This window comes from Trachypithecus francoisi, unplaced genomic scaffold (genome assembly GCF_009764315.1).
Source record: "Trachypithecus francoisi isolate TF-2019V2 unplaced genomic scaffold, Tfra_2.0 Lachesis_group8, whole genome shotgun sequence".
Lineage (NCBI taxonomy): Eukaryota > Metazoa > Chordata > Mammalia > Primates > Cercopithecidae > Trachypithecus > Trachypithecus francoisi.
This window is the reverse complement of record NW_022681473.1, coordinates 15311735-15332056: the sequence shown is the minus strand read 5'-3', so window position 1 is coordinate 15332056 and position 20322 is coordinate 15311735. Positions and strand designations below refer to the sequence as shown.

The 20322-nt window shown below is 44.4% G+C and overlaps 1 protein-coding gene across 1 annotated transcript; it reads right to left on the bottom strand.

The window, feature by feature from the left end:
• Positions 1-1764: 1764 nt before the first annotated feature.
• Positions 1765-2724, bottom strand: LOC117081038 (olfactory receptor 5B21-like). Its single transcript, XM_033206616.1, has one exon. It carries the CDS (start codon positions 2722-2724, stop codon positions 1765-1767), a length of 960 nt encoding a protein of 319 aa, XP_033062507.1.
• Positions 2725-20322: the final 17598 nt, after the last annotated feature.

Here is a 20322-nt window from a genome sequence, read left to right as displayed (position 1 = left end):
CTCCCTGTTCCTTAAACCTACATCTGCTCCTCAGCTGAATTCTTTCCCTCCAAGGAGGCAAGGATTGAATTTGCTACAGACCTGTATGGATTCACCACTAGTAACAAGAATAAAGTATCAAGATTAAACATGCTTATTAGGCTGGGCACCATGGCTCATGCCTGTAATCCCAGCACTTTGGGAGGCCGAGGTGGGTGGATCACCTGAGGCCAGGAATTCAAGGCCAGCCTGGCCAACATGGTGAAACCCTGTCTCTACTAAAAATACAAAATTAGCCGGGTGTGGTGGCATGCACCTGTAATCTTAGCTACTTGGGAGGCTGACGCAGGAGAATCACTTGAACCTAGGAGGCGGAGGCTGCAGTGAACTGAGATCACGCCATTGCACTCCAGCCTGGGCAAAAACAGCAAAACTTCATCTCAAAAACAAAACAAAACAAAAAAACTCATTAAAAAAGTTTTGGAAAATGTTTCAGAAAAATAGAAAAACATTTTTCCTCCTCTAAAACTATAATTTATATTTTTGTGTGTTTTTCGGCTTCTTGTTTCTGTTAGATTATTGCGATTGCACTCTAGATGTTCTGGCCTGCTGTTTTCCATGTTATTACATAGTCTTCACAAGCATAATTTGTAATGGTTGATGTTATAATACATCCAGGAAATAAGTTATTTCATCCTTTTCTTGTTTGAATGTTTAGGTCATTACCAATTTTTCATTTTCACATATGATCCTATGATAGACCTATGTGTATAGTAAGATTTTCTGTATTTAGAATAACGGCCTTGAGGTATATCTGAAAAAAAAAAAAACTTTTTAATAATCCAAAAATCTCAGGCTAAAACCAACTCCATTCAGATTAGGACTTTGCATTGGTTTAAGAGTATGCTTTCTAATCCAGTGCTCAACCCTGAATTAGGTCTTCAAGTTCAGCTTCATCATTGGTGTGATTCTATAAAACACATATGCTCACCATATGACATGTACACTTAAAGATAGTCAGGCCGAATATAAATACTTAAAAAATCAGTTTCTCAAAGCACAGTATCTAATGTAATGATGTAACTGCCTAATCATCATACACGTCCCCCTGCCACCAAACCCTTGAGAATTATGAGCCACACACACACACACACACACATCTGGCCAAGATACAGATGTACAAAAAAAGATCTCTCTGGATCCTGAGGTTATCATGGAACAGTTCAGCAAAATGTGGTTGCAATAAGAAATAAGGACACCTCTAACCTGGTTATCTCTCTTTTTAGAGCAGGAAAAAAGAACGAAGTCACTTGTTGCCCATTCCCAGTTCACTAAATCAGCGGCAAAACAGAAATGACTGTATTGCACCTTGTCTGATGTTTCCTGGAAGTTACAATAAGCTGCCAATAGAGACTCAACTGTGGTCGTGGTGTGCTTGAACTATCTCTGGTTGTGATGTGAAATCCCTGATTTTAGATACTCATCCTCTCACTCATGGCATGACTTTAGGTAATTATTATTTTTTGAGTCATGTATCTTTCATTTGTAAAATGGGATCATTGTAACAAAGGGTACCTCACAATATGGTGGTGAGAATTTGATATGATAATGGGTAAGAAGCTGCCTTATAAACTGTCATGGTCTGTACAAGATATATTTGCTGTTTCTCGTTTACTTTTTCTATCTCCTCCAAAACCAGGGCTGCTCTTGGTTGGTTAGGTTAATTCACAGTGTGCTTTGGAAGATGTTACACCTTCCTCATTCCAACAAATCACCTTGCAGGGCTCAGCCGGGAAAGATGTTGACCTGAAGCTTCCTCTGCAGAGCGCCCTTCACCTCCTTGTTGCGGAGGCTATAGATGAAGGGATTGAGCATGGGAATTATGATAGTGTAGAAGACAGACACTACTTGGCCATTGGTATTGTTAGTAGATCCATGGGGCTGAACGTAGGTGAAAACCACGGTACCATAGAAAATAGCAATGGCCAGAAAGTGGGAGGCACAAGTGGACAGGGCCTTCTCCCTCCCTGCTACTGAGCGCATCCTCCCAATGGCCACCAAGACCAAGCAGTAGGAGGTGAGAATGATTGCAGCTGGCAGAAGGGTGACCAGAGCAGAAAAGACATAGAGGACCACTCTTGCTGTGGCTGTGTTGGCACAAGCTAGGTGGAGAAGGGGTGGTACGTCACAGTAGTAGTGTGTTAGCTGGTTGGGCCCACAGAAAGGCAGGGCAAAGACATTTCCAGTCTGGATAGCAGAGTTGGCTCCACCGAATGCATAGGAAGCAGCTACCAGCAGGAGACAGGTCCCCCTGGTCATGATAGAACCATAATGGAGGGGTTGGCAGATGGCCATGAAGCGATCATAGGCCATGGAGGCCAGCAGGAAGCTCTCAGCTGTCACATGCACTACAAAGAAGGCGAGCTGGACCACACAGCCCTCAAAAGAGATGGACTTGTCAGAGACCAGGAAGTTGACCAAGAGCTTAGGTGTGACCACAGAAGAGTAACAAATATCAAGAAAAGAGAGGACCCCGAGGAAGAAATACATTGGGCTTTGGAGATGGGAGTCTGTGAAGATGAGTGCCATCATTCCCAAGTTACCCACCACTGTTATGGCATAGATGAGCAGGATGGCTCCGAAGAGAAGCTCCTGGAGGTCTGGATAATTGGAGAATCCCTGCAAGATGAACTTGGTGACTGGGGTGTGGTTGCCACTGGCAAGGGCTAGTTCTCCAGGTGTCATCTGCAGAGTTTACACTTGGCAATCACTCAAACAGAATTACTTGAGCATATCTACTTCTGTGCAAGGTACAATGAGGAAGAACACTGTTTTAATCTGTTTTGTGTTGTTATTAAGGAATATCTGAAACTGGGTAATTTATAAAGAAAAGAGATTTCTTTGTCTCCTGGTTCTGCAGGCTGTGCAAGCATGGCACCAGCGTCTGTTCTGGTCAGGAACTCAGGAGGCTTTTACTCGTGATGGAAGGTGAAGGGGGAGCAGGCCTGTCACATGGCGAGAAAGGGAGCACAAGAGAGGGCAGGAGGTACCAGCCTCCTTTAAACAACCAGCTCTTGTGTGAACTAACAGAGCAAGAATTCACTCATTACCATGGAGGGAGCAGTAAGACATTCACGAGGGATCTTCCCGCATGACCCAAATACCTCCCACCAGGCCTCACCTCCAACAGTGGGGAGACGTGGAGGGGACAAACATCTAAACTATAGCATTCTTCCCCTGGCCCCCCAAATCTCATGTTCTTTTCCCCTTGCAAAACAGTCATGCCTTCCCAATAGTCCTCCAAAGTCTTAACTTGTACCAGCATCAGCTGAAAAGTCCAAAGTCCAAAGTCTCATCTGAGACTCCAGGCAAGTTCCTTCCACCTATGAGCCTGTAAAATAAAAAAACATGTTACTTACTTCTAAGATACATTAGTGGTACAGGGACTGGTAAACATTTCATTACACGAGGGAGAAATTGGTCAAAAGAAAGGGGCAACAGGCCTCACACAAGTCCAAAACCCAGCAAGGCAGACATTAAATCTTAAAGCTCCAAGTCATCCTTGACTCCATGTCCTGCATCCTGGGCACACTGGTGAAAGGGGTGGGCTCCCAAGGCCTTGGGAAGCTCCACCTTTGTGGCTTTGCTGGGTGTGGCCCACATGGCTGCTCTCATGGGTTAAAATGGCTTTTCCATGCTGGATTTGCAAGCTGCTAATGGCTCATCCTGGGATCCGGAGGGCAGTGGCTCTGTTCCTGCAGCTCCACTGGGCAGTGCCCTGGTGGGGACTTTGTATGGGGGCTCCACCAACATCTTTCCCCTCAGTACTGCCCTAGTAAAGGCTCTCTGTGGGGGAACTGCCCCTACAGGAGGCATCTGCCTGGGCACCTAGGCTTTTCCATACATCCTTTGAAATCTAGATAGAAGCTTCCAAGCCTCCTTCACTCTTGCACTCTGCACACCTGCAGGCTTAACACCACATGGAAACCACCAAGGCTTATGGCTTGTGCCCTCTAGAATGGTGGCCTGAGCTGAACCTGGGGCCCTTTGAAACACGGCTGTAGCTGTAGCATCCGGGATTGGGGAGCAGCGTCCTGAGGCTGAGCAGGGCAGCATGGACTAGGGCCTTGCTCCTGAAACCATTCCCCCCACCCCTCCAGGCCTCTGGGCCTGTGATAGAAGATGCTGCCTCCAAGATTTCTGAAATGGCTTAAAAGCCTTTTTCCCATTGCCTTGGATATGAGCGCTTGCCTCCCTTGTACTCATGCAAATCTCTCTAGCAAATGGTTGCTCCACAGCCCTCTTGGATTCTCCTGAAAACGCTTTTTTCTTCTCTGCCACGTGGCCAGGTTGTGATTCTTCAAACTTTTCTACTGCGCTAACTTTTAGTAAGTTTCAGATTTAAGTCATTCCTTTGCCCCAATATGTGATCATAGGTTTTTAGAAGCAGTCACTCCACATCTTGAATGCTTTGCTACTTAGAAATTTTTTCCACCTGATACCCTAAGTCATCATCATTTTTCTTTTTCTTTGAGACAGGGTCTCACTCTGTTACTCAGGCTGGATTGCAGTGGCACTGATCATGGCTCACTGCCGCCTCGACCTCCTAGGCTCAAGAGATCCTCCCACCTCAGCCTCCTAAGTTGTTGGGACTACAGGCATGTGCCACCATGCCTGGCTAATTTTTAAATTTTTTCTAGAGACAGGGTCTCACTATGTTACTCAGGCTATTCTCAAACTCTTGGGCTCAAGCAGTCCTCCTGCCTTGGCCTCCCAAAGTGCTGGGATTACAGATGTGAGCCACTGCACCCAGTTCCCTAGGTCGTCATTCTTAAATTCAACCTTCCACAAATCTCTAGGGCATGAACACAAGGCAGCCAAGCTCTTTGCAAAGGCATAACAAGGGTGACCTTTACTGCGGTTTCCAATAAATTTCTCATTTCCCTCTGAGACCTCGTCAGTCTGGCCTTTACTGTCCATATTTCTATTAACATTTTGATCACAACTATTAACCAGTCTCTAAGAAGTTCCAAACTCTCCCTCATCTTCCAGTCTTCTTCTGAGCCCTGCCAACTCTTCTAGCCTCTGCTCATTACCCAGTTCCAAAGCCACTTCCATATTTTCAGGTATCTTTATAGCAGCATTCCACTTCTCAGTACCAATTTTCTGTGAGTCTATTTTGCATTGCTATAAAGGAATATCTGAGACTAGGTAATTTATAAACAAAAGTGGTTTATTTGGCTCATGATTCTGTAGGTTGAAAAGCATAGCCCCAGCATCTGTTCTGGTCAGGACTTCAGGAAGCTTTTACTCATGGAGGAAGGGGAAGGGGGAGCAGGTGTGTTACACAGCAACACAGCAAGCAAGAGAGAATGGGGAGGAGGTGCCAGGTCCTTTAAACAACCAGCTCTTGTATGAACTAACAGAGCAGGAACTCACTCATTAACCGTGGGGATAGCACCAGGACATTCGTGAGGGATCTGCCCCTAAGACCCAAACACCTGCCACTAGCCTCCACCTCCAACACCTTGGACCACATTTCAACATGAGATTTGGTGGGGACAAACATCCAAACTATATCAAACACCAAGTTAAGTATAAGTATCCTTCTACAAGAAGCCAAAAAAGGGATTTTATAGGCATTCTAAAGTTAGTTGCTTTTTCTTTTATTTTTTTCATGTCTCAGTTATTTATTAATCAGTGTAATGTCCAACGCAGTACACCAACATGATTTCATGTTTGTGGAGGAGAAATATTTCCCGGTTAAGAGGAAAAGTGTGTGGATGGCATCTAGAAGATCCTAATTCTAAGCAGCTTTACAGTGAAGCATTTCATTTAGAAATCTGGGCCTTCTTTCTTCAGTTTGCTGTAATCCACATTCACTAAGTAGGACTTGTATTGATCATTGGGACTCAGTTTGTTCCAGGGTTCTGGGTTATTCTTCCTGGCCCAACTAACATCTAGACTGAAAATGCCAGACACAAGACATACCATGCTGCTTCAGTATTCCCAGCTCCAATAAATATGAAGCAGGATATCAAACTCAGGTGCTTCTTGGTCTGACTGAGGGGTCTGGTGGGGCATGTCTGCAGCAGAAGCCTCTGATTCGAAAGGAGAGAACAGGCCTAGCTAACAGCCTCCGGACTAAGCAGCATCTCTATTTACTTTTTCAATACTTAGTTATCGAATTATATCTTCGTGTGGTATTCTGGAAGTCTGCATATGCTGGTGAGATGCCTTCTCATAAGATTCAGCATGCGTTAGAAGCATGTATTTCTCTGCTGGGTGTGGTGGCTCATGCCTGTAATCCCAGCACTTTGAGAGGCCAAGGCTGATGGACAACTTGAGGTCAGGAGTTGGAGACCAGCCAGGCTAACATAGTGAAATCCTGTTTCTACAAAAAATACAAAACTTAGCTGGGCGTGGTGGTGTGTGCCTATAATCCCAGCTACTCGGGAGGCTGAGGCAGGAGAATCACTTGAACCCGGGAGGTGAAGGTTGTAGTGAGCTGAGATCAAGCCACTACTCTCCAGCCTGGGCGACAGAGCAAGACTCCATCTCAAAAAAGAAAAAAAGACAGAAAGAAAAAAAACATGCATTTCTTTTCAAAAGTGGGAGAAGGGCAATCGTGAAGGGGGAGTTGAGAGAGAGTCCAGCATTCTCATCACAGAGGTGTTCTCAAGCCTGTCAGTTTTAGGAAAGCATAGATATGGACATTGAGGTCCTGGAAACTGGTGCCCTTAAGATGGTCTTGCCTGTGAACCCTTTGAAGAGTCTTCACTTACCCTCAGGGCTACCAACCCTCGTTTGAAGACTATGGCCTTAGAAGAACTAGCCAGCTACTGAAACCTCCAGGACCTTGCCTCCGCCCTTGCTGCCTCTCCTCCCTCTCTCCCAGAGATGGGCTTGTGATTATGTGACTGTAGGAGAATTCAGGAAACATTCCAGGCCCTTCACAGAATGGCCTTCTATTTACTGGAAAGGTCAGAATATGCGATCTCGAAAGTCAGGGTCCTGGTGGTGTGGCAGAATCCTATCCATGATTCAGCTTTGTCGTTCAACCTAGCACAGTCAGCCTCCTGGCCTGTGCCCCAGTTTCTCCACCCAGATGCCCCGTGAATCATTTACACTTTTTCCTTTCTACCTTTCTTAGGGGTTTCCTTCTGTTCAAATCTAAATGTCCATGAGTCTCTGATCTACAGTGAATATTATTGCTTTCATTTTTCTCTGATAGGATGACAGCCCAGTTCCTTAGACACACACATTCACAAAGTCATACTCAGCATTATTATTATTTTAAAAAGTTTTTTTTTTGAGACAGTCTCGCTCTGTCACCCAGACTGGAGTGCAGTGGCATGATCTTGGCTCACTGCAACCTCTGCCTCCTGGGCTCAAGCAATTCTCCTGCCTCAGCCTCCTGAGTAGCTGGAATTACGGGCACCTGCCACTATGCCTGGCTAACTTTTGTATTTTTAGTAGAGACAGGGTTTCACCAGGTTGGTCAGTCTGGTCTTGCATTGCTGATACAGGTAATCCTCCCACCTTGGCCTCCCAAAGTGCTGGGATAACAGGCATGAGTCACCACGCCCAGCCATATTTTTAGGCTGAGTTCCTGGAATCCAGCAAATAATGTTTCTTGTTTACCTTCCCAATCCCTCTCTTCCACCGTCTTCCCATGGCCCAGGACTGCATTGCCTCCTAATCCTCCACTGCTCCCATCTCAACTCCCAGACGGCCATTTGATTCCTTCAGCGGCACACCTATCAATAATTCTCAATTATTTGTGACCGTGGCAACAGCCTTCCAGGTGTACTTTGAGGTTCTCAAGTGTAGAGTATTTCCAGGTTTCCTCTATCATCCCTCCAGGTCTCCTCTATCATCCCTCCAGGTCTCCTCTATCATCCCTCCAGGTCTCCTCTATCATCCCTCCAGGTCTCCTCTATCATCCCTCCAGGTCTCCTCTATCATCCCTCCAGGTCTCCTCTATCATCCCTCCAGGTCTCCTCTATCACCTCTCCAGGTCTCTTCTATCATCCCTCCAGGTCTCCTCTATCATCCCTCCAGGTTTCCTCTATCATCGCTCCAGGTCTCTTCGATCATCCCTCCAGATTTCCTCTATCATCCCTCCAGGTCTCTTCGATCATCCCTCCAGGTCTCCTCGATCATCCCTCCAGGTTTCTTCTGTCATCTCTCCAAGTCTCCTCTATCATCCCTCCAGGTCTCCTCTATCATCCCTCCAGGTCTCCTCTATCATCCCTCCAGGTTTCTTCGATCATCCCTCCAGGTTTCCTCTATCATCTCTCCAGGTCTCTTCTTCGATCATCCCTCCAGGTTTCCTCTATCATCCCTCCAGGTTTCCTCTATCATCTCTCCAGGTCTCCTCCATCAACCCTCCCAGCTTCCTCTATAATCCTGCAATGCCATCCCTCAGTCCCTCCAGTAAGACTTCCCTTTCCCCAGTGAATCCTCGTTTTGTGTGCTGTTGTCATCTGGCAGTGGATTTTTACTCACACACGTGTTTAGAATTGTGTAACAGGGTCTGTCAATGTTTCGAAGTCTGTCTTCCCTCCTGCATGGTGTTGTTTTGCTTCCCTATCATATGATAACTTCTGAGAGCAGAGGCTGTTTTAAGCTATATCACAAGGTGTCAGTGACTATTTGAACAACGACTATAATCCGAAAATATTTGAAAAATTGCAGTTGTTCAAAAGTGTTTAAGCAATTACGGTTGTTCAAAGTAAACAATAGCATAAGATACAGCTGTGACCACTTAAGATGTTAAAATCTTGTCAAGAGACACACTTGTTCCCACGAAAACGAGTCAAGTTGGGTGGAGCGCACTCTGCAGCAGGAACCCATTGAGGGAAGGGTGATTGCAGCTTGGGGTGCTCTGGGGAGGCTCCAGGACCAGGAGGCATGGGGCTGAACCTTGAGGAATGAGAAAGGTGTTGCTAGTTGAAGGAGATGGGGAAGTGCGATAACCTGGAGCTGGGAATTAACCTCAGTAAACATTTACCAGGCAAAAGGTGCATTGGAAGCGGTCAGGAAACTTGGCAGAGTTACTTAACCTCTTTGAACCTCAGTTTCTGTGAGGATTGAAAGACAACGTGTGTCAATGTTGTACTCAGCACACTTCTGGAAACAGGGTAAGTACTTGATAATATACTAACTTTCACCAAGTTAGATTATACGTACCTGATGAATGGGGAGCTGGAAAACATTGCTCAAGACGCTTGAATACCGTGGGATCTCAGGAAATGCCTAAAGGCGGACAGAGTAAGGGATGGGGTGGCTGTGGATTTTGGGGGAAGGGAAGAGGAAGAGAACAGGCAACCTCAGCCTTCTGAATCAGCTCTGGTGAAACTCAGTAAAATTTGCGATAGAAAAATACCAACCTTAGATGGTGCTCCTCAGCCTGATATACCTCAGGATGGGGGGGGGGGGTGGGATTCAAGATCCTCTCAGGCCAGCCACGTGGGGGTAGTTCTGGGATTCCCTTCCACTCCAGCCTGTATCTTCAGTTTCTCCTCTCTAAAGCTGTTCCTGGGGTAGCCACACATTCAGACTTGATAAGACACACAGCTCAGGCAAACAGAATGTGGCATTCAGGACTGAAGCTACGGATGCATCTTGGTCCTGCCCAGAGCTTCTAAAGCTGGCTTCATCTCCTCTTGATCCCTGGTGGCTCTGGAGGCTTAGAGCTCCGGGAGGTCCTTGAAACACCACCTCCCTGCCTGGGAGGTTCAGGCCTCAGGGAAGAAGAGATTATCTCTCCCTCTAGATTTGGGCATTTGTTTTGGTCTTGAGGCACAGGGGGGTTACGGGAGTTAGGATCTCCTTGAGGAGATGGAGTTTGTCATTCTATTTTTTTTTTTTTTTTTTTTTTTAGACAGGATCTCCCTATGTTGCCCCCCAGGCTGGTTTCAAACTTCTGGGCTCAAGCTCTTCCCCTGCCTCATTCTCCCAAAGTGCTGGGATTACAGGCTTGAGTCATGATGCCTGGCCATTGTCATTCCATTCTTGGCAGTAGAAAGGCTCAGCATGAGCAGGTAGGAGACTTCCTGCCTCCTCCTTGGATTCTGAAGTCTGAATGAGGGAAAGTCATCTTATCCCTTGGGAGTTTACAGGAACCTGGGGGACAGTTTATGTAGTTTTTGACTAAATGACCCAAGGGGCCTTTGCTGAACAGGGAGCATCTGTTGTGGGCCTCAATACTGATCAAACAAATTGGGGACACTGAGTTCAGAGGTTGGTGAAGAGCTGGGCGTGGTCTAGGGTTAGGGTCAGAGTTAGAGGTAAGTCTCTTTTCGTGTTATAAACTTTCATTACTGTTGCCCAAGTCTGGGTCCCGGCAGTGACGGAGCACTGAGGACAGCTGGAAGCACACGAGGGCAGGGACTCTGGGGCCCTGCCAGGAAGCTCTCTAGGAAGCCTAGAGAGCTCCTGGGGACTCACTGGAGGAGGCACTAGGGGCCTTGTTAATGCAATGGGTAGTTTATTTATATTAGCAATTAAAAAATATGATATTTTTAAAAAATGCTGCGGGCATGGTGGCTCACGCCTGTATTCCCAGCACTTTGAGATGCCGAGGTGGGCAGATCACCTGAGGTCGGGAGTTCAAGACCAGCCTGACCAACATGGAGAAACCCCATCTCCCATGAAAATACAAAATGAGCTGGGTGTGGTGGCGCATGCCTGTAGTCCCAGCTACTCAGGAGGCTGAGGCAGGAGAATCGTTTGAACCCAGAAGGCAGAGATTGTGGTGATCTGAGATCGTGCCATTGCACTCCAGCATAGGCAACAAGAGTGAAACCCCGTGTCTGAAAAGAAAAAAAAAAAAGCAAACCAAGGAAAAACAAGACAAAAAATAAAAAAATAAAAAGATATTCCAGAAATGAAGCTAACTTCTAAGCAGAGGAAATGCTGATGGGCATAAGGAGGAGCCAAGGGATTTGTTACCAGGAGCGAACACACTGATCATCTCCCAGTTGCCACTTCTCTCCTTTTCTCCCTCTCTGACTGCGCTTGGTGGCGGGAGGAGTGGCTTCCTCCCTACCCCGTGTCAGCTGACTCTGCTGTCCTGAGACTGCGTCTCAAGGAGCTCAGCTGAGGCTACTGGAGTGCGGGTGGTTATGGTTCTGTGAATCATGGATTGTTCCAGCTAAAGAGAATTACAGAGCATCCCGTCCAGCAGGCTCAGCTGAGATGTGACGGTGCAGCAGTGCCTGAGGCAGGACTAGAGTCTGGAACACGGGAAGACCAAGAACACGCTTGGTGCACCAGCAAAGTAGAGGCATTAAAAAAAAAAAAAAAAAAAAAAGACTTATTTGGACATTTTAAAAAAAGCACCAGGAAATGACAGAACGTTGGAATTTGCTTTAAAATAATCTGACTGGGAAGAGTGGAAAGATAAAGCAAGAACTGGTTATAAAATGACAAATGTTGAGGCTGAGTGATAGGTACATGGAAGTCAGTTTATTATACTGTCTGCTTTGGTATATATTTGAAGCTTTGATGCTAATTTTTAAAAACATTGAAGCATCATAGAAAAATCAAAAGTTTGTTGCAATTCCTTACACTTAAATTTTTTTTTCAGTTTGGAACTGGGTTAAAGAAAATTCATAAGTGAGGCTGGGCTCACTGGCTCATGCCTGAAATCCCAGCACTTTGGGAGGCCAAGGTGGGTGGATCACTGGAGGCCAGGAGTTCGAGACCAGCCTGACCAACATGGCGAAACACCATCTCTACTAAAAATCCAAAAACATTAACCGGGCGTGGTGGCGCACACCTGTAGACCCAGTTACTTGAAAGTCTGAGGTGAGAGAATCTCTTGAACCCAGGAGGTGGAGGTTGCAGTGAGCTGAGATTGTACCACTGCACTCTAGTCTGGGTGACACAGGGAGACTCTTAAAAAAAAAAAAAAAATTCATAAGTGGAGTGGTATGCACATAATTTTTCAGGGCTGCTGGAATTATAGATGTGAGCTACCATGTCCAGCTCAGTACTCATCTTAACAGGAAGTAAAGCTGGTGTTCAAAGAGAAGTGACTTACCTAGGGTCATGCAACTAATTAGTTCTAGACTCAAAATTGCAACCTGTGTCTCCTGGATTCCAGTCTACAAATCTTTACATAGTCCCATCATCCTCTCAAACAATGCCTGGCCAATAATTTGGCATAAATGAATGCACACAGCTTTCCATCTTGCCCTAACAAGAGGCTTCAGTACTTTGCTACTTTGATTTTATATATATATATATATACACACACACAGATTTAATAGGTCCATCAAGGGTTATTCATGAGAATATACTTGATTTGACTCACTGTTTCCTATTGATTAAACGCCTCAAATTTAGTGAAATTACATGTTAACTTATACATTTTTGTTCAGTAGAGATGCAAATAATTTCTGTCTTATAGAAAAGACAGCCCCGAAGTTTACAGTTTATTGCCATATAGGACAAGAACCACTGGAATATCCAATCCAACATCTTACTGTTTTAATTTTTTTTGAAAATTATGCTTTCCTACACTGAAGGATACAAGCCAAGTTTATGATAATGGTTGTCTCTCTAGCAAGGGAGAGGCATAGGACTCGGGTAGAATACATAGGGATTTCAATGACCTGTAATGTGTTATCTATCTGATTAAATATTTTTGTAGGGCCAGGCACAGTGGCTCAGCCTGTAATTCCAGCACTTTGAGAGGCTGAGGCAGGTGGATTACCTGAAGTCAGGAGTTCAAGACCAGCCTGGCCAACATGGTGAAACCCCATCTCCACTAAAAACACAAAAATTAGCTGGGTGTGGTGGTGCCTGCCTGTAATCCCAGCTACTCAGGAGGCTGAGGCATGAGAATAGCTTGCACCCAGGAGGAGGAGGTTGCAGTGAGCTGAGATAGCACCACTGCACTCTGGGCGACAGGGTGAGACTCCATTTCAAAAAAAAAAAAAAAAAAAAAGCGTGTGGCACCTCTCTTCCTCCTGTTTCAGCTATGTAAGACAACCCTGCTTCCCCTTCACCTTCTGCCGTGACTGAAAGTTTCCTGAGGCCTTCTCAGCCATGCTACCTGTGCAGCCTTCTGAACTGTAAGTAAATTAAATCTCTTTTCTTGATAAATTACCCAGTCTCATGTATTTCTTCATAGAAGTGCAAGAACAGACAAATACATACAAAATACCTAGAATAGGCAAATTCATAGCTACAGAAAGTAGACTAGGGGCTGGGGGAAGAAGGGAGGGAATGGAAAATTGTTAATAGGTACAGAGTTTCTGTTTGAGATGATGAAAGATTCTGAAAAGGGACGGTGTTGATGCTTGCACAATATTGTGAATGCACTTAAATTGTTATGTACAATCTATATTGTATACAATATACTTAAATTGTAAATTGTATATTTGAATGGTTAAAATGATAAACTTTATGTTAAAAATGAGAGGGGATGTATGGTTCCTGACTTCCAGGCTTGCTGTAAGAGTTAAATGATAGACTACTTGTGAGAGAACCTCTAGGAACACATTGCAGATACTCAGTAAATTGTAGCTGCTGGTAGTTTCTTCCTCTTCTTCTCCCTCATTTCCTTAGAAAAAGTTTAAAGAGCATGGCTTTTCTTTTGATCTGTGTTAATTTCTGAGTTCACGGTCTGAGCATATGATTGTGTGGCTAACTTCGCACTATCCACATGGGGACTACTACCCCGCCTACTGTCATTTTTTTTTTTTTTTTTGAGACAGAGTCTCGCTCTGTTGCCCAGGCTGGAGTGCAGTGGCGTGATCTCGGCTCACTGCAACCTCTGCCTCCTGGATTCAAGTGATTCTCTTGCCTCAGCCTCCTGAGTAGCTGGGATTACAGGCATGCGCCACCACGCCTGGCTAATTTTTGTATTTTTAGTAGAGATGGGGTTTCATCATGTTGGCCAGGCTGGCTTGAACTCCTGACCTCACGAGATCCGCCCACCTCGGCCTCCCAAAGTGCTAGGATTACAGGTGTGAGCCACTGCGCCTGGCCCCCACCTGCTGTCATTTCTAACCCTACCAGGTGGCTACCTTTCTCAGCTTGGGCTTTTTTACTTTGCCATCTTTGGATGAGTATTTAGAAAGCTCCACTTTTTCTTAGTGTTAGCCTCCACAAGCACTTAGAAGGAAAATCTGCTGTCAAAACAAATTACCTTGTACATTTCTGAGACTGGGTTATGTTTGGAGTATCTGTGCAACTGCTGTCGTCCCATGGATGTTGACAACCGAGTGCTGACTGTGAAGGACAAATACAGACATAGAAACGGAGGTGAATATGTGGATTTTCTTGATTGTTTAAACAGCATAAGCCCAAAGAAGCCAATTTGTATGGACATGAGAGTAGGTGGGAGAGAGCCCAAGGAGGTCGTAAGAGCATTGCTTTTGCAATTAAACAGGTAAAGACAATCTGGCTTCATCACATTTACAAATTGTAACACCTTAGTTACAATTAGCCTGTTTTCCCTTTGCAAAATGAGCGTAAAATACCACAAAGTGTGGTTGTAAAGATTCACCTGAGAGGTATATCAGTTTGTAAAGCATGGGTTAACTCTAATTGCCTGCCTTCTCTATTCTGGAATAAAATAATTAAGCAGGCGTTTTCTTATGGACTCACAAAATGTAAAATAGAGGAGAGGAAGGACCAATATTTCCCAATAGATAAAGAGAGAAAAAAGAATAGAGTATGTGGGAGGATTGCAAATTTTGTGTAAGGTGAGAAGAGAATAGGGCTTAGGTTTTAGTAGGAGCTTAAAAGAAAAACTTGTTGAATTAATGGAATTATTTGTTAGATGGGTCTATTACATTTGTCCAGCAACAAGTGACAGAAAACTCAAGCAAGGTGACTTAAGCTGTAAGAATATTTATTCTTTGTTTACAAGAAGTCTGGCGATGGGCTTGTCAGGAAATGTCTTCTGCCGAAGCCAAGAACCAGCTGGCTGATTTCTCCTAAAGCTCATTGGCCAGATGTAGATCATATGATCACTTCTAGCCACAAAGGGCCTGGGAAAGAGCAACTGGCTTATCAAGCCTCTGTAGTTTGATGCAGTCAAGAGAGAAAGGGTAGACATTTTTGTTGAATCTGTAATAGTGGGCTTAGATTGGTAAGAAAGATAAGCATGATGGGGTTGTTTGTTTTTTTCTTGTATATTTGTTTGAGTTCTTTGTAGATTCTGGATATTAGCCCTTTGTCAGATGAGTAGATTGCAAAAATTTTCTCCCATTCTGTAGGTTGCCTGTTCACTCTGATGGTAGTTTCTTTTGCTGTGCAGAAGCTCTTTAGTTTAATGAGATCCCATTTGTCAATTTTGGCTTTTGCTGCCGTTGCTGCACATGTACCCTAGAACTTAAAGTATAATAAAATAAAATAAAATAAAAAAGAAAGATAAGCATGATTACTTAATCCACTGATACGAGGTGAGGGTCAAAAAAATGTACCCTGGATGAATTTGGTGTCTATATGTAAACTGCTGTCACTATGAAGGAAAAATAAAAACTTCCTCTTATCTGGCTGGGCACAGTGGCTCACACCTGTAATCCCAGCAGTTTGGGGGGCCGAGGTGGGTGGATCACTTGAGGCCAGGAGTTCGAGACCAACCTGGCCAATGTGGAGAAACCCTGTCTTTACTAAAAATACGAAAATTAGCCAGGGGTGGTGGTGCATGCCTGTAATCTCTGCTACTCAGGAGGCTGAAGCATGAGAATTGCTTGAACCCAGGAGGCAGAAGCTGCAGTGAGCTGAGATCACACCACTGCACTCCATACTCCAGCCTGGGCAACAGTGAGACTCTGCCTCCATAAATAATAAATAAATAAATAATAAACAAGCTTTCTCTTACCTTACCTTGAATATCCTCTCTCTAGCACATGTTCAAATCCTACCTACATACACCTACTGTTTGCTTATTCATGCTTATGTGCAGGTATTTTATGCATTAATTAATGTGATAGATATTAATTAAATGCCTACCATGTGCAAGGAGTTGCCCTAGGTCCTTTGACTCTCATATGGTTTTTATTATCAAGGAGGTTACAGTCTGGTAGAAGAGATATTACATGTACTTCAGTGATTATATAATGAACAGCAGAAAGGTTTAAGTGCCCTAAAAGAGGTGCTTAGAGTGCCAAGAAAGGTTGGAGAATGGAGAAATTACTTCTGGTTGGTTTAATCAGGAAAGATTTTTTGGGGGGTACTGTAGGGAGGTAGGGTTTGCATTGATGCAGGTGAAAGAGAGGTAGAGAGGACAGGTGGTCACCGCCAATTGAAACAGTAGAATAGGCTGAGAGGGGGAAGTTCTGGGCTTGGGAAGCCGTTCTGATCTCTGGTTCCTCCCTTTGATGACTTCCTGTCTTGCTTTTTGGTGGGGTCACACTTATGTCAATAATTACATGCTTTTCATTTATGTGTGTGTTTATCCTTTTCCCTCCTAACCAGACTGTAGCATCCACAGAGCTACCCATAACAGGTTCTCAATAAATATCTGATGAGTTCCTTGTTAATATTATTACTCTTTAAGATTTATATAGTGACCATTTCCAAGAAGACTTGATATCTTTTGCAAATAAAGCCAAGTAGTGAATGTGTGTTGGGATGCCTGCCTGTCCATAGCCCCTTTCTCTGGGAACTGCTCTTTCATTTCAGTTTGAGATATAGTCTAGGCTTAGATATAGTCTAGGGTACCATGTCATGGCTCCCTCTCTGGGCATGTCTTATTGGACCAGGAATGGATATCTCCAAGCTGGTGTTTCCCAGGAATGTGGGGGAACAAATGTGCTTGTGGTGGCTAAACTCAGAAGCCCATTCCAATCAGGTTAGGGGCTGGCACCATGGCAACCAGAACCATGTGTAAACTGCATTAGTGGGGTGCAGAAATCATGGCTAAGCAGAGGGGGCCACGTTGTAGTGAAGAGATAGGGGAAGGCACACAAGAAGAATCAGAGATATAACATCATTCATCTCCAGTAAGAGGGAGACACATGGAGGCTCCATCCCTGACAGCCTCCCAGATAAAAGCCAGATCCAGGTCCTAGGAAGCCTGATGTGCTTAGCATCTGAAAGATTGTGCTGTCTTTGCAGTACATCTTCTCTTTACTTGAGCTTAACTTGAATAGTTTTCTGTTTTGTACATTCAAAAAATCCTTGGATAGAGCAAAGTGCAGCACAAAACAAGACATGAACAGATAATAAACCTGGAATCATTTACAACAGTGGCTCTCTCCTTTCACCTCAAAGCACTATATTCTGTAAACTTCATATACTGAAATATTGTGGCTGCCTCTGAAACACACTAATTAATGTAATGCAGCTCTCATTTTTTGTTGTTGTTGAGTCTTGCTTTGTTGTCCAGGCTGTAGTACAGTGATACAATCACAACTCACTACCGCCTCTAACTCCTGGCTTCAAGCGATCTTCCCACCTCAGCCTCCCAAGTAGCTGAGACTATAGGCATGCATCACCATGCCCAGGTAACTTTAAAACATTTTTTGTAGAGATGAGGTCTCACCATGTTGCCCAGGCTAGTCTTGAACTCTTGGTCTCAAGCGATCTTCCTGTCTTGGCCTCCCAAAGTGCTGGGATTACAGGCACGAGTCACCTTACCTGAGCAGCTCTCATTTTTGTAAATTAAAGACTAACTGCCAACCAGGCTTTGAATAAAAATTAAAAAATTAGAATTACTAGGCCAGGCGTGGTGGCTCATGTCTGTAATCCCAGCACTTTGGGAGGCTGAGGCGGGTGGATCACAAGGTCAGGAGATCCAGACCATCCTGGCTAACACAGTGAAACCCAGTCTCTACTAAAAATACAAAAATAGCTGGGCGTGGTGGCGGGCACCTGTAGTCCCAGCTACTCGGGAGGCTGAGGCAGGAGAATGGCGTGAACCCAGGAGGCGGAGCTTGCAGTGAGCCGAGATTGCCCCACTACACTCCCGCCTGGGGGACAGAGCGATACTCCATCTCTAAAAAAAGAAAAAAAAAACAGAATTACTATATAGAGTTTATGCTATTCCAACTATAAACAGCAACACTTGATGTTTTAATTAGCCTTGTTGCTTTACTGAAGTGTTACTTTCATCAGCTTTTGGAGATGTTAATAGTAGATCTAAGATACCTCTCTTATGATCTTTATGGATCTCCAGGAGTTCCAAAATTCCAGATTGGGAGACATCAATATAGACGAAGCAGGAATAGGTACTTGGTGGGAGATGATTATAAGGGACTCTAGGAACTCACCAAATTAGCCTTGAGGATTTTTCAGAAAGAAAACTTGCAATTTTGCTGAGCTATGAATTTGAACCACCTGCACTGCCCCACTGGTGTTTGCAATGAGTCACTTTCCTAGTGAGTCAATTTAGCTAAACCCCTAACATTTGCATATCAGTGTGCCTTTGTTGACTATGCCATTTTATAGAGAAATTATATGCTATAGTGGCCTTTGCAAGATTGGGGATTGGGGAAATTCTCAGAAATATCACTCAATAATATGCAAAGTCTAGCCTAGTGCAGTGTTTTCCAAAAGTCAGTCATATATTTTGCCAAATTTTCATGATAGTTGTAATGTTTACTTAATATTTTAAAAAATCCAACTCATTTAAAAATAAACTAAGTCTAGACCTGCCAATTTCATTATAATCCGTGGAGGTAATGCAACAGTTGTATCTTTAATGCATACTAAAATAATGTATAACTGATATGGTTTGGCTGTGTCCCCACCCAAAATCTCATCTTGAATTGTAATCCCAATAATCCCCACTAGAGAGACGAGGTGGAGGTAATTGAATCATGAGGGCAGTTTCCCCCATGCTGTTCTCATGATGGTGAGTGAGTGAGTGAGTGCTCATGAGATCTATTTTTTCTTTTTCTTTTTTTTTTTGACAGAGCCTCACTCTGTTGCCCAGGCTGGAGTGCAGTGACATGCTCACTACAACCCGGGTTCAAGTGATTCTCCTGTCTCAGCTTCCCGAGTAGCTGGGACTACAGGCATGTACCAGCCTGGCTAATCTTTGTGGTTTTAATAGAGAGGGGATTTCACCATGTTGGCCATGCTGGTCTTGAACTCCTGACCTCAGGTGATCCACCAGCCTCGGCCTCCCAAAGTACTGGGATTACAGGAATAAGCCACTGCACCCGGCCAAGATCCGATGGCTTTATAAGTGTTTGGTAGTTTCTCCTGCATTTGTTCTCATTCCTGCTGCCTTGTGAAGAAGGTGCCTTGCTTCCCCCTTTGCCTTCTGCCATGATTGTAAGTTCCCTGAGGCCTCGCCAGTCATGCTGAACTATGAGTCAATTAAACCTCTTTCCTTTATAAATGACCCAGTCTTGGGCAGTTCTTTATAGCAGTGTGAAAACAGACTAATACAATAACTATTGAAATACATTTGTTAACTTGTGTTTCACCTAAAATCCTGTCGTCCACACTTTGGCCTTGGATATCACTTAAACCAGGTATATCACTTAAACCATGGTTCTGATATTTATTGGTACTATAGTGTTGGATAAGCTACATAATATCTGTGATTGCCAGGTTCCTCATCTGTAAAGAGGAGCTGAAAATTCCTACCTCACAAGGAATGTTGTGAGAACCAAACAAGAAATGGCATGCACAGTATGTATGTAGATCAGCATAGTGCCCGGCACCTGTTAAGCTCCCAGTGAATGATAGCTTATGCTGATTATGGGTTGCAATTTAGATTCACTAAAATTGCCAAATACACTTTTGTCTTCTAGGAAACAAAGAAATAAAACAACCTATTTGATTGCATCCTTGGGTTTTCCTTGGGTTGCTAAATGCAGGCATCTCCAAGGAGATGACAGTAATTCATTCAGGCAGCCTGCTGGGAATGGTAAAGGGCGGTGGAGATGGCCATTGGAAAGAACAGGGAAAAGGTGAATCAGAAGTAGAATTGGAAGAAGATATCATGTAACAGAGTGGCCAAAGGGGGAAAGTGCTGTCCAGTCACAAGGGTGCTGAAATAGCACAGTGCTGCAGACAGAAAGTTGCAAGTAAATTTATCTCAGCATGTCTGTGCTTCCTAACGATATCTCAGGTACACCTCCTCTTCTCCACCCTTCTCACAGTCTGTCACCTCAACCTTCCACCTACATCTACCCTCTCACACAAGCCTCCACGTCCCACCCCATCTTCCCTTCCAGCTGGCTGATTGCTGACCTTCCTGCAAATGATGCTCGCTGCTGCCAACACATGCTTCATTCCTAGGAAGGTTCTGCATGTAGGAAGTAGCTGGAATGAGGCTTTCAGGGTTGATGACTTCACATTTCCTACTTCAGTCATAAATAGCCCCTAGTGTTAATGTGGCTGGGTCGTAGCCTCCAG